This window comes from Elephas maximus, chromosome 21 (assembly GCF_024166365.1).
Source record: "Elephas maximus indicus isolate mEleMax1 chromosome 21, mEleMax1 primary haplotype, whole genome shotgun sequence".
NCBI lineage: Eukaryota > Metazoa > Chordata > Mammalia > Proboscidea > Elephantidae > Elephas > Elephas maximus.
Genome location: NC_064839.1, coordinates 80,208,555 through 80,222,449, shown reverse-complemented (window position 1 = coordinate 80,222,449; position 13,895 = coordinate 80,208,555). Strand labels below are relative to the sequence as shown.

Genomic DNA, 13,895 nt, shown 5'->3' with positions numbered 1-13,895 from the left:
AGGGACAATTGATCAGGAAGACATAACCATATTAAATATTTACGCACCCAATGACAGGGCTGCAAGATATATAAATCAAATTTTAACAGAACTGAAAAGCGAGATAGATACCTCCACAATTATAGTAGGAGACTTCAACACACCCCTTTCGGAGAAGGACAGGACATCCAGTAAGAAGCTCAACAGAGACACGGAAGATCTAATTACAACAATCAACCAACTTGACCTCATTGACTTATACAGAACTCTCCACCCAACTGCTGCAAAATATACTTTTTTTTCTAGCGCACATGGAACATTCTCTAGAATAGACCACATATTAGGTCATAAAACAAACCTTTGCAGAGTCCAAAACATCGAAATATTACAAAGCATCTTCTCAGACCACAAGGCAATAAAACTAGAGATCAATAACAGAAGAACGAGGGAAAAGAAATCAAATACTTGGAAAATGAACAATACCCTCCTGAAAAAAGACTGGGTTATAGAAGACATCAAGGAGGGAATAAGGAAATTCATAGAAAGCAACGAGAATGAAAATACTTCCTATCAAAACCTCTGGGACACAGCAAAAGCAGTGCTCAGAGGCCAATTTATATCAATAAATGCACACATACAAAAAGAAGAAAGAGCCAAAATCAGAGAACTGTCCCTACAACTTGAACAAATAGAAAGTGAGCAACAAAAGAATCCATCAGGCACCAGAAGAAAACAAATAATAAAAATTAGAGCTGAACTAAATGAATTAGAGAACAGAAAAACAATTGAAAGAATTAACAAAGCCAAAAGCTGGTTCTTTGAAAAAATTAACAAAATTGATAAACCATTGGCTAGACTGACTAAAGAAATACAGGAAAGGAAACAAATAACCCGAATAAGAAATGAGAAGGACCACATCACAACAGAACCAAATGAAATTAAAAGAATCATTTCAGATTATTATGAAAAATTGTACTCTAACAAATTTGAAAACCTAGAAGAAATGGATGAATTCCTTGAAAAACACTACCTACCTAAACTAACACATTCAGAAGCAGAACAACTAAATAGACCCATAACAAAAAAAGAGATTGAAACGGTAATCAAAAAACTCCCAACAAAAAAAAGTCCTGGCCCGGACGGCTTCACTGCAGAGTTCTACCAAATTTTCAGAGAAGAGTTAACACCACTACTACTAAAGGTATTCCAAAGCATAGAAAATGACGGAATACTACCCAACTCATTCTATGAAGCCACCATCTCCCTGATACCAAAACCAGGTAAAGACATTACAAAAAAAGAAAATTATAGACCTATATCCCTCATGAACATTGATGCAAAAATCCTCAACAAAATTCTAGCCAATAGAATCCAACAACACATCAAAAAAATAATTCACCCTGATCAAGTGGGATTTATACCAGGTATGCAAGGCTGGTTTAATATCAGAAAAACCATTAATGTAATCCATCACATAAATAAAACAAAAGACAAAAACCACATGATCTTATCAATTGATGCAGAAAAGGCATTTGACAAAGTCCAACACCCATTTATGATAAAAACTCTTACCAAAATAGGAATTGAAGGAAAATTCCTCAACATAATAAAGGGCATCTATGCAAAGCCAACAGCCAATATCACTCTAAATGGAGAGAACCTGAAAGCATTTCCCTTGAGAACGGGAACCAGACAAGGATGCCCTTTATCACCGCTCTTATTCAACATCGTGTTGGAAGTCTTAGCCAGGGCAATCAGGCTAGACAAAGAAATAAAAGGTATCCGGATTGGCAAGGAAGAAGTAAAGTTATCACTATTTGCAGATGACATGATTATATACACAGAAAACCCTAAGGAATCCTCCAGAAAACTACTGAAACTAATAGAAGAGTTTGGCAGAGTCTCAGGTTATAAAATAAACATACAAAAATCACTTGGATTCCTCTACATCAACAAAAAGAACACCGAAGAGGAAATAACCAAATCAATACCATTCACGGTAGCCCCCAAGAAGATAAGATACTTAGGAATAAATCTTACCAAGGATGTAAAAGACCTATACAAAGAAAACTACAAAGCTCTACTACAAGAAATTCAAAAGGACATACTTAAGTGGAAAAACATACCTTGCTCATGGATAGGAAGACTTAACATAGTAAAAATGTCTATTCTACCAAAAGCCATCTATACATTTAACGCACTTCCGATCCAAATTCCAATGTCATATTTTAAGGGGATAGAGAAACAAATCACCAATTTCATATGGAAGGGAAAGAAGCCCCGGATAAGCAAAGCACTACTGAAAAAGAAGAAGAAAGTGGGAGGCCTCACCTTACCTGACTTCAGAACCTATTATACAGCCACAGTAGTCAAAACAGCCTGGTATTGGTACAACAACAGACACATAGACCAATGGAACAGAATTGAGAACCCAGACATAGATCCATCCACGTATGAGCAGCTGATATTTGACAAAGGACCAGTGTCAATTAACTGGGGAAAAGACAGCCTTTTTAACAAATGGTGCTGGCATAACTGGATATCCATTTGCAAAAAAATGAAACAGGACCCATACCTCACACCATGCACAAAAACTAACTCCAAGTGGATCAAAGACCTAAACATAAAGACTAAAACGATAAAGATCATGGAAGAAAAAATTGGGACAACCCTAGGAGCCCTAATACAAGGTATAAACAGAATACAAAACATTACCAAAAATGATGAAGAGAAACCCGATAACTGGGAGCTCCTAAAAATCAAACACCTATGCTCATCTAAAGACTTCACCAAAAGAGTAAAAAGACCACCTACAGATTGGGAAAGAATTTTCAGCTATGACATCTCCGACCAGCGCCTGATCTCTAAAATCTACATGATTCTGTCAAAACTCAACCACAAAAAGACAAACAACCCAATCAAGAAGTGGGCAAAGGATATGAACACACATTTCTCTAAAGAAGATATTCAGGCAGCCAACAGATACATGAGAAAATGCTCTCGATCATTAGCCATTAGAGAAATGCAAATTAAAACTACGATGAGATTCCATCTCACACCAGCAAGGCTGGCATTAATCCAAAAAACACAAAATAATAAATGTTGGAGAGGCTGCGGAGAGATTGGAACTCTCATACACTGCTGGTGGGAATGTAAAATGGTACAACCACTTTGGAAATCTATCTGGCGTTATCTTAAACAGTTAGAAATAGAACTACCATACAACCCAGAAATCCCACTCCTGGGAATATACCCTAGAGATACAAGAGCCTTCATACAAACAGATATATGCACACCCATGTTTATTGCAGCTCTGTTTACAATAGCAAAAAGTTGGAAGCAACCAAGGTGTCCATCAACGGATGAATGGGTAAATAAATTGTGGTATATTCACACAATGGAATACTACGCATCGATAAAGAACAGTGACGAATCTCTGAAACATTTCATAACATGGAGGAACCTGGAAGGCATTATGCTGAGCAAAATGAGTCAGAGGCAAAAGGACAAATACTGTATAAGACCACTATTATAAGATCTTGAGAAATAGTAAACCTGAGAAGAACACATACTTTTGTGGTTACGAGGGGGGGAGGGAGGGAGGGTGGGAGAGGGTTTTTTTATTGATTAATCAGTAGATAAGAACTGCTTTAGGTGAAGGGAAAGACAACACTCAATACATGGAAGGTCAGCTCAATTGGACTGGACCAAAAGCAAAGAAGTTTCCGGGATAAAATGAATGCTTCAAAGCTCAGCGGAGCAAGCGCGGGGGTCTGGGGAACATGGTTTGCGGGGACTTCTAAGTCAATTGGCAAAATAATTCTATTATGAAATCATTCTGCATCCCACTTTGAAATGTGGCGTCTGGGGTCTTAAATGCTAACAAGCAGCCATCTAAGATGCAGCAATTGGTCTCAACCCACCTGGAGCAAAGGAAAATGAAGAACACCAAGCCCACATGACAACTAAGAGCCCAAGAGACAGAAAGGGCCACATGAACAAGAGACCTACATCATCCTGAGACCAGAAGAACTAGGTGGTGCCCGGCCACAATCGATGACTGCCCTGACAGGGAGCTCAGCAGAGGACCCCTGAGGGAGCAGGAGAGCAGTGGGATGCAGACCCCAAATTCTCATAAGAAGACCAAACTTAATGGTCTGACTGAGACTGGAGGAATCCCGGCGGCCATGCTCTCCAGACCTTCTGTTGACACAGGACAGGAACCATCCCTGAAGACAACTCATCAGACATGAAAGGGACTGGTCAGCGGGTGGGAGAGAGACGCTGATGAAGAGTGAGCTAATTATATCAGGTGTACACTTGAGATTGTGTTGGCAACTCTTGTCTGGAGGGGGGATGGGAGGATAGAGAGAGAGGGAAGCCGGCAAAATTGTCAAGAAAGGAGAGACTGAAAGGGCTGACTCAAGACGGGGAGAGTAAGTGGGAGTAGGGAGTGAGATGTATGTAAACTTATATGTGACAGACTGATTGGATTTGTAAACGTTCACTTGAAGCTTAATAAAAGTTATTATAAAAAAAAAAAAAAAAGTTATACGTAAATGTAGACATAATGATGTCTGTTTTTAAAATTTCACATCGTGTGAGTGAAGAATAAGAGGTAGTCTATTCATTTTAAAATTGAGGTCATTGCCCCAACACTCGGATTAGGACTGTCTGAGATGGTTCTCCTCAGGCTTACAGTTCTGTGGAATAAAATGTTCTTAGTTGTAGGTCTCGCCTAGTTTCAAAATTCACCCTCACGCCCAGCACTCCTTGCTGGAGTTGATAAGCATTCTCGCTTGGACAAGAACACGATAAAATGCACAGCACAGAGAGCTGCAGCAGAGAAAAAGGGCCTCGTACTTAATCACTTCTCTGAAACTGTGGGGTGATCTTTTCCAGCTGTTTCATGAGAAATGTGTCTCAGACCTGACGGGACAAATTCTCATCAAAGATGAATCAAAGAAAATAGCATCCAAGAATGCAAAACAAGCCATTGTTGCCCTAACCCCATCACACCTACAGAGAGCTCCACAGCTGTGGAAAGAGCAGCTATTCCCACCACCCAATAAACCACATGAAGAGATTTAAAAAGAGAGAAAGAACGAGATCTGTGGAGACCCAGTCAGACTTACATACCATTTATTTGTGAGAACAGAATCATCCCCAGCCCCGCAATATCTAAATATAACATGTAAGTAGCAGCAGTCACCTGCCAGTCAGTAAAGCCACAGAGAATGATTATAAAATCAAATTAGGGAACAAGCCATAAGATGGGTCAATCAAAACAAAAACACTGTATTTCTAGATTTGAATTCCCCAGATAACTGCATGAACGGGGTCTCTGCTTATCCCCTCCTCCAGCTGAAGCTCCCTCTCACTGTGTCATTCAAGGTCTAAGTGGATGTGGGGCTGAAGAGTTGTTTTACTCCACGGGCAAGCCAAATTAGCATGATTCTTTGGAACGGTTTCAAAGATCTTTAGCTACTATTAATATTTTTAATTTTTCATTTTTATTACGTGTATGATGTCAGGAGCTGTGGCAGGAAGCACATTTTGTCAATTAAATAATTAATCCCACCGCATAATAGTCAGTGGGGAAAAACTGACATTTGTCAGGTTCAAAGATAATGAATGGCTGGGAGGGTTTTTCATCAGGCCCACTCAAGGAAAACAACCTGATAGCAGACTTGTTTGTTTCTCTCCCACACCTACTGGGCCTGCTTCAAATACTCTGCCGCGTATCAAACCACACGAAAGGGCAAGTATCTGTAATGCTTCCTTTCCTTCATCCCACCTACCCAATCGTAAAATCATATCAATTCTTTTCCTAAATATGTCTCCAGCTTGCTCACTTCTCTCCAGCCACACTAAAACAAGACAAAACAAACAAAAACAACCAGCTGCCATCACGTCGATCCTGACTCATGGCCAGCCACAGTATGACCATCTTAATCCAAAATTGACTAAAATGCTTTCATTTCACTCCAAATAAACCGAAGGGCAATTATTACACTGAACTGACAGTTTTCTCCTTTGGCAACAGCACAGAGGTTAGAAGGCTGAGTGCTAGAGGGAGACAGGTCTGAGTTCGAATCCCAGTTGAGCCTCTCCTACTCAAAGGATCTGAATCCTTTCCACCTCAAAAGTCTCCATCTACAAAAGGAGGAGGCTACTGGACCCTGCTCACAAGGCTACAGTCAGGCCCAGATGAGTGCTGGTGGCTGCTCACGACGCGCTGGCCGGGTCACTGAGGAACCAGCAGGCCCCCTCTGTATTTCCAATAAATTCTGATTTAGGAACATGTCAAGTGAATTGTGGCACCACTTTGCCCTGCACTTTTACTTCTCCTTTCACCTCGGCTCTGAAGCCTCTTCACTGCTCCACTCAGCTGCTCCAGACAACAGTCCTACCCGCTGTATTGCTCGCTTCCCTTTCCCAGCTCCTCCCATCCTCAGGCCTTGGCTCCCCAGGAGCAGAGTAACAGTGCTCTCGGTCCCTACGAATTTCAGGCCGGGGTTTCCACAGATGGTATCTCCATGTTGTCAACAAGCCTGCGCTGGATTAACACTGCCTAGGAGGTGAATGTTTCAGTTTGCTATTTTTAACCTGTCTCTGCCAAACCTAAATGTTTGCTTGGGGTGGGGGAGCCTTGTCAATGAATCAGGCCACATGTGCTCCTTCGCTCCTTCTCGTAGTACCCCCAGTGCAGCTTATGCCCCCATGAGCATCAAACAGTTATTGCTGTTACAGAAAGCAAAATTTCACTGAGTTCAGATTGCATGCGTTTATACATCACCTGCTATTTTTTATTAAATTGGTAAAAAATGTACCCTGATAATGTATGTCGGCTGTGAAGACCATATGAAAAAAAAAAAAAAAAAGTGGTGTTTAGAGTTAAAATGCATTGTATAGTGTTGCTAAAGCCGCCTGACTTACCAAGAGTATGTGTCTCAAATGTGTGTTCTATATCCTACCCCAAAGAACTGGATTTAAAATGTTCGGCTATTTTGTCTCCTTTCATAAAATATACTGCCAGTAATTAGTAAGTCACATTTTAGGGGGAAAAAAATTCTCTTTAGAAAATCAAATGAGTTTTCTTTGACATAAATTGGTTTGGATGACTGAACAGTATTTTAGTCTAGTTAGGACAGCCCTTCCCACAATGCATAGAAGAACGATGAAAATTTTTCGAACTTCTGAATAATTTATTTTTTTTACTATTTTTTTGTAAAGTTGTTCCTTCCCAATATCAAACTGCAACTCACACTGTCTGTAAGATAACTGGAAAAGAATAAATATATTCTATATATATTTTTAAAGTTTATTTTTCCTAATTTTTATTTCCAGTTAAATTAGCTAAAAGCAAACAAAAAAAGCCAAACTGTTGCCGTCGAGTCAATTCCGACTCATAGCAACCCTATAGGACAGAGTAGAACTGCCCCCATAGGGTTTCCAAGGAGCAACTGGTGGATTTGAACTACTGACCCTTTGGTTAGCAGCCAAGCTTTTAACCCCTGCTCCACCAGGGCTCCAAATTAGCTAAGGGATGATAAAAACAAAACAAAACAGACCAAAGCCATTGCCATTGTGTTGATTCCAATTCATAGCAACCCTACAGGACAGAGTAGAACTGCCCCATAGGGTTTCCAAGGAGCGGCTCGTGGATCTGAACTGCCATTCCTTTGGTTAGCAGCCGAGCTCTTAACCACTGTACCACCAAGGCCCCAAGGGATGCTAAACTAAATTCTATGTAAACGGGACAGTGCAATACAAATGTGAGAGGATTTTATTTATATGAGTTGTAATTTTGCCCATCTCTCAAGACTGTATTAGAAGAAACAAAATATAACTATGGATGTCTAATTTCAAATAAACCACTGTCTTCAAGTGTAGAAATTGGTAAGTTTAGGACTGTGAAGTAAAGTTGTAAAAGTCATTATACCACTGGTAGAATATGAAGGCAGAAAACTGAGTGCAAAAATGTTTGATAAATGTATGTGAATGACCAAGCCACCATGGATTATATTACAGGAAGTAGGTATAAATTGTAACTTCAATGTTCCAGGTTGCCTGTGAGGAAGAAAATGGTGCCCCTTCCATAGGAGGTCCTCGTGTAGGACAGGCACACACAGCTGGGCTGGATGGACCATAAAATGATCCAGGACAGTAAGGTTTACTTTCTTATGAGGAAAAGTTGAGTTTTCTCAGCAACGGCTCCTGTTCTCCGTGCACCCATTCTAACTACAAAACCCATATTTTTTGTAAGCAGCTTCAGGAGAATGTAATGGAACCTGAGAGACCTGGTTTTAAGTTTAGCCATATGAAGATTCAGAAGCTCACATATAAAATGTAGAGCTGTGGAATTACTCTCTACCCTGAAGTTCAGTACATATGTCTGGGGCCAACGCTCCCAGAGATGGCTTCCTACCACTGATGTGCCACACTGTGTGATCACTCACCAGCTCAACAGCTGCATCAGTGGAGGAGGGCATCACAACCAGAAAGTAATCGTGTCACCTCGGAGGGGGAGAAGTGGGACCTCCAAGTTAGCGACATTTGCGCATGTCTTGTTTTACCAGAATGGTTACCTACCTTGTCTGGTGTACTCGTCTGCTTCTCTGTGAACCAAATCCTTTACTCTGTTTCCATAAAGCAGTCGTGAGGAATCATGATCAAAAGCTTTCAAGGTCTCACTGGAACTGTAAGACTTCTGTGTAGGTACCCTACACTCGTCATTGTCTGCTGAGGAATTGGTATACCGCCGCTCCTTTTCTCGTCTGCTCTTGGTCAGGGAGCAATAAGGCCTACGTTCTTTCACATCCATACTTCATTCCTTCCGTGTGCACATCAGTCCCGTTTGTTCCAAATTATGCTCAGTGTTCAATTCTCATTGGTCTCTCTGTAAAGAAGAAAGGTTGACGTGACGTCAGCATAACATTCATTTAAAAACCAACCACACCGTGACCTTCTCAGTCAGGAGCACGCTGGCAAAACAATGCGACTGCCTAGCTAGGGAACTGACTTTCAACAAGAAACTACAATTTGTAGAATCAGTGTAAAATACCCAGCGTCGCCAGAACAAAAAGCACAGAATCTGTTCCTGAGAGATCACGCTTTCTGTTAACGAGAGCTGCAGGTGCTTGTGTAGTGTTTTATATCTGATTTTTCACATTAATACAAAAAAATTTAAGCTCGAGTTCAAATTTCACTATGGAAGCCAGCTAACTGTTGGCTCCACCAGTCTGTTAAATTCTTCACAATGGAAGTCTCCTCTTGCAACATTTTCTCGATTCACAAACAAATTCCCTTAATTGCTCTTACTAAAACTTATACTAGTTTTTTTTTCTTTCTTTTTTTTAAATGGCTGGAGCAGATTGGGAGATTCTTGGAACTTAAACATCGTCAACTTTATTGAATGTTTTATTATTTTTTTACAATTTTTTTTTTTTCTTTCAAGGGCACAATTTTCATGTTTTAAGAACATAAATGACTTGTAGAAAAGCTGGGCCTCCTCTCATATCCTTCTTAAAATGCATTTTCCTTTCTAGAACATGAATTTAATTAATGCTATCCTGGAATTCAAGGCAATTTAAGTGGCTAATTTGATGGGGTAGCTTCCTGCAACTGCCAGTGGCAAGAACAAGCTAGAAGGAAAAAGGCAAATGGTCTTTCTTTGCTTAGCAGCTCTCTTTTTCCTGAATTTGCTGAGCTGACAGTACAAGGGTGTGCAGAAAAGGCTCTCTGCAAAAAAATAGGGCCTAGAAAAGGGATAGTTGCCCAGAGCTAATCCGCATCTTAAATGGTCCTCTTTTATCTTTCTTCTTTCCTCATTTTGTCTTTCCTTTTAATCTGAAGGTCCCTGAAGGCCCTGTCTTCAGCCCTCAATATTTTCCCTCACTCTACATTCTAAATTCAATTTCCATTTGAGTAATTCCACAATCAACTTGAAACTAATGGTTCCCGTTGAGCACCAGGTCTTCTCTTTGTCTCAAGTACCTTAGGGTTGTGACCCCTATTTAGATATTTTCTTCCACACAGTCTTTCTCTCTTTCTCCCTTCATCAATCTCTCTCATCATACACATCATATCTCTCTTTAGTGTGCTTCCTACTAGGATATTTGTTGCCAATACTGAATCTCACATGTCAACTCAGCTTACATCTAAGCTGTTGACAGGTCTTGATTCTTTCTGTGCATCTCTACAACTCCTACACCGTCCACCTCCACCCATCTGTAAGAAGAGTGGCTGGACTCTCTGGACTGAAACCACCAGAGTTCCAAAGCCTATACTGGGAAATCTTGGGACCACACCGTCTTGCTGCCTCCTCGAACAAACTAAGCCTTCTCCTACCCACACTGCCAGTAAAGGGTTGCCTCAGGTGGATTCCACATTCTTCTGGTACTGAATTCAGCTGGGCCGTTAAAAGTAGTTGCTAATACTTTACCTCGGTTGGTTAAACATATCTTGACTTCCCTCCTTTTATTTCTTTTCCATTAAACTTGTTTAAAGGAAAAAAGAAAATAATATTTTTCACGGACCTCTCCTGACACATTACTACATTACTCTCTTTACCAATTCTTCCAATAGCTCTTACTAGAAGTTGTATTACTCTTAAAATGTAAAGTACAGTCATGCATTGCTTAATATCTGAGATACATTCTGTGATAAAGAAAGTTTTGTGATGTGGACATGCAAACACCATATCATTGTGTGAACAATGGCCAGAGGGCTCTTGAAAACACAGTGCAGAGCTGCAGTGCCAGGTAGGGATGGGTCAAAGAAGAGGCAAAAATGGCTTTAGGGAGTTGGGAAACTGAACTTCCAGGGTGAGATGGTAAAATTGTAGAATTTAGTAAATGATTGAATGGAGGTTGAGGAGGGAAGGGGACCCAAGAGAAAAGGATGAAGACTAGCCTAATCTTCATTCCAGCTGGGGGACAGGAAAGTTTGAGGTGACCTCAAATAAGCACAGGAGCAAAGCTAAGTTTGTATACAAGAGACCTGAGCTACACGTGTTGCGTGTGGGAAGTTGTTGTGTTCGCTATCTCTGGTTACACCTGCTATGTCTCCTTCTCTGATCAGAATTTCTGAACTCTATCATAACGTTATGGGACCACAGACAAATACGCAGTTGGCTGTTGTCCAAATGGATGTTAGGCGGCACATGACTATAATATTAAAAAATATAGATACATAAACCAAAAAACATAATTCAAGCATTTTTAGTAACAGAGCTTTTGAGGTTCAAAATCTTTATCAAAGTTTCATTTCTTGCCCTAAGTTGCTTTCCTTTCAGCTCAAGTTAATGAATAACGTCATCAAGTTATGATGACAGAGACTGCTTTTATACACCAGGATTAAAACAACAGTGCACCAGTTCACTTTATTCCAATAAACAGAAGTTACTTTAGACAAATATTTACTTAGTGCCTATCATGAGGACACAACAGTGGACAAAATAATGTCCCTGCCCTTGTGGTGCTTATAATATTCTTTTCATGATATTCTTTCTGGTAGAGCTAACAAATGTCTGAGTTAAAGAATAACTTTGTTTCCAAAATACCACTGATCTCTTTGGAGAAGGGCTGTATAGACTAGTAACTAAAAATCATCAAAAAGTTTTTAATTGACCAGAAAATCATAACTCAAGCATTTTTAGTAATAGAGCTTTTGGAATTCAAAATCTTTACAAAAGTTTCATTTCTTGCCCCAAGTTGCCATCTATTTTAAAATAAAACCTTGCTGTATATACAGATATATGTGCCCTTTTATACTTTGAAAATAGACTGGTTAAAGCAAGGGAACTTTTTTTTCTTTTTTTTTTAATTTTCCTCTGCTGAAGTTTTGCTTCAATTAGTAGGTCTTGATAAACTCTGGTCCCCGGGCCAAATCTGACCCAACATCTATTTTGTAAATAAAGTTTTATTGGAACACAGCACATACATTTGTTCATGTTTTGTCTATGGCTGTGATCATGCTATAAAGACAGAGTTAAGTAGTTACAACAAAGACCTTGTGGCCTGCAAAGTCTAAACTATTTGCTATTTGGCCCTTTACAGAAAAAGTCTGCCACCCCTGAGTTAGACCATACATATTTCATTCTAAGTTTTTCTTTGTCACTCTGGATCTTTTGAATGTAAAAAGTATTGTCTTTACTATATAGTTTTCATGATACAATTTTACAATCTTGCAGATTAGATAAACATTAAGGTCTAAAACATAATAATATGAATTTATGTCATCATAAATAAAGATTCAATTTTATGGCAATGTTACTAAGTATTATAAACTAATACCAACTAAATAGTAATAAATTGGAAGTAAAAAGATGATTTTAGGACTTCTTAAGCTTCACAAAACATCTGTAGCACCACGTATCTGAGTTTTCTGTATTTGTGAAGCAATTCTAAAGTGCCATGACAAATCAAGAAACAGTATTCAAATGTACCATCAAAGAAAGACAATTTGATCTTAGAGAATACCTCCTGCACTCTAGATGAGGATGAGAAGGTTAAAAACTTCAGGCTGCTTAAGCAGTATTACATTGTTGGAGCACTTTGATGGTGCCTGCACGGCCCTACACAAGAAGAGGGGCCTGTGTACATAACCAACATAAAGCATTTAATGATCAGGACAGCAGCTGCATCTGCAGGCAGGGCCTTTTAAAAATAAGGGAAGCTATTAGAAAGAGAGTTAACCAAAAAGTTTTGATTGAACTGGTCACAGCAACTATGTGACAATATCAAACTAATTTGGTTAGTTTTCATAACTTCTTGAAACAACTCAGTTACCAGCCATAGCACTCCTCTGGAAAACAGTTTGTCTTAAAGCAAATTGCATTACTTGGTTGTTTTTCTCCCCAAGACCTTGCAAAGTGTCTGACTGAATGAATGTACAGCAGCTCTACCCTGCACACAGGCAGCCACCATGAGTTCTAACCCACTCGAGAGCAGCTAACAACAACAGGGTGACTGTATATCCTCCCTATCAGAGAACTGAACTCTATGACATTGTTTTCTAATATGCTCTTAATTCCAAATAATTTTTTAATTGTACCTTTAGAATGTAATCTGATTTCAACTGGAGTTTGTATGTTTTTAAAACCCTCTATGCCAATGGTTACACTTCATCAGATCCATAAAGAGCATCCCTAAATCAATCGTAGCTCTAAAATTCCACGGCCTCACCTATGTACCTAAACCCAGGCCTAAAAAAGGAACAAATAGCCAACGTGAAGGAGTAAATAACCTGCTGGTCAGACTCATTCATGCTTCCATTACTATCTGCTTTCTGTGAGAATTACAATCCTGGACTGTCACCTTGAGTATCTCCTGCCTACACTGTCATCCTGTCTTTATCACAGTTTGGAAAAGCTCACCGAAGACAATAGATAGAATCCAGAGAAACATTAATGTACCCCCAACACATTTTAGATTAAAGATCTAAATTAAGTTTTTGTATACAATAGCAAGAAATTTTTCCCTCTTATTACCTTCATAAGTCAGTATTCATGATTTATTGACAGTTACGGTAATAAAACAGAAAATACAACTTTCTACCCCATAAGAATTTCCAAGTGTTTCCTTTATGGACCAGCTAGGTTAACATCAATTAAAGACAAAAGAAAATCCATTGCTATCGTTCATTTTAGAGAAAATTTTGTTTCCTGAGCCAAATTTATAAATCAAAGAATTAAAATAATTAAGTACAAAAATAAAATTATATTATGTTGGTATTTTTGTAATGTTAAATTCAAGCATAACTAACAGTTGCAAATAGAAGAGTCCAAGAAAATCTAGCTAGCACATTTATGACACAAACTTAAAACACAAATAAATGTGTAAAAGGAAACATAAGGAAAAGAGAATCTACTATGAGCAACAGAAGTGACACCTGTTGAGAAGATACAGGTA

General features: G+C 39.2%; 1 protein-coding gene across 3 annotated transcripts in view; it reads right to left on the bottom strand.

Moving 5' to 3' along the window:
- TENM3 (teneurin transmembrane protein 3) overlaps window positions 1-13,895 on the bottom strand; it is a 793,331-nt gene that overhangs the window by 600,545 nt on the left and 178,891 nt on the right. For all 3 annotated transcript variants that reach the window (XM_049864999.1, XM_049864997.1, XM_049864998.1), the window contains exon 2: window positions 8,575-8,881. In XM_049864999.1, coding sequence (XP_049720956.1) covers window positions 8,575-8,806 — 232 coding nt within the window. In that variant the 5' untranslated portion in view covers window positions 8,807-8,881. The remainder of the gene's footprint in view (window positions 1-8,574; window positions 8,882-13,895) is intronic.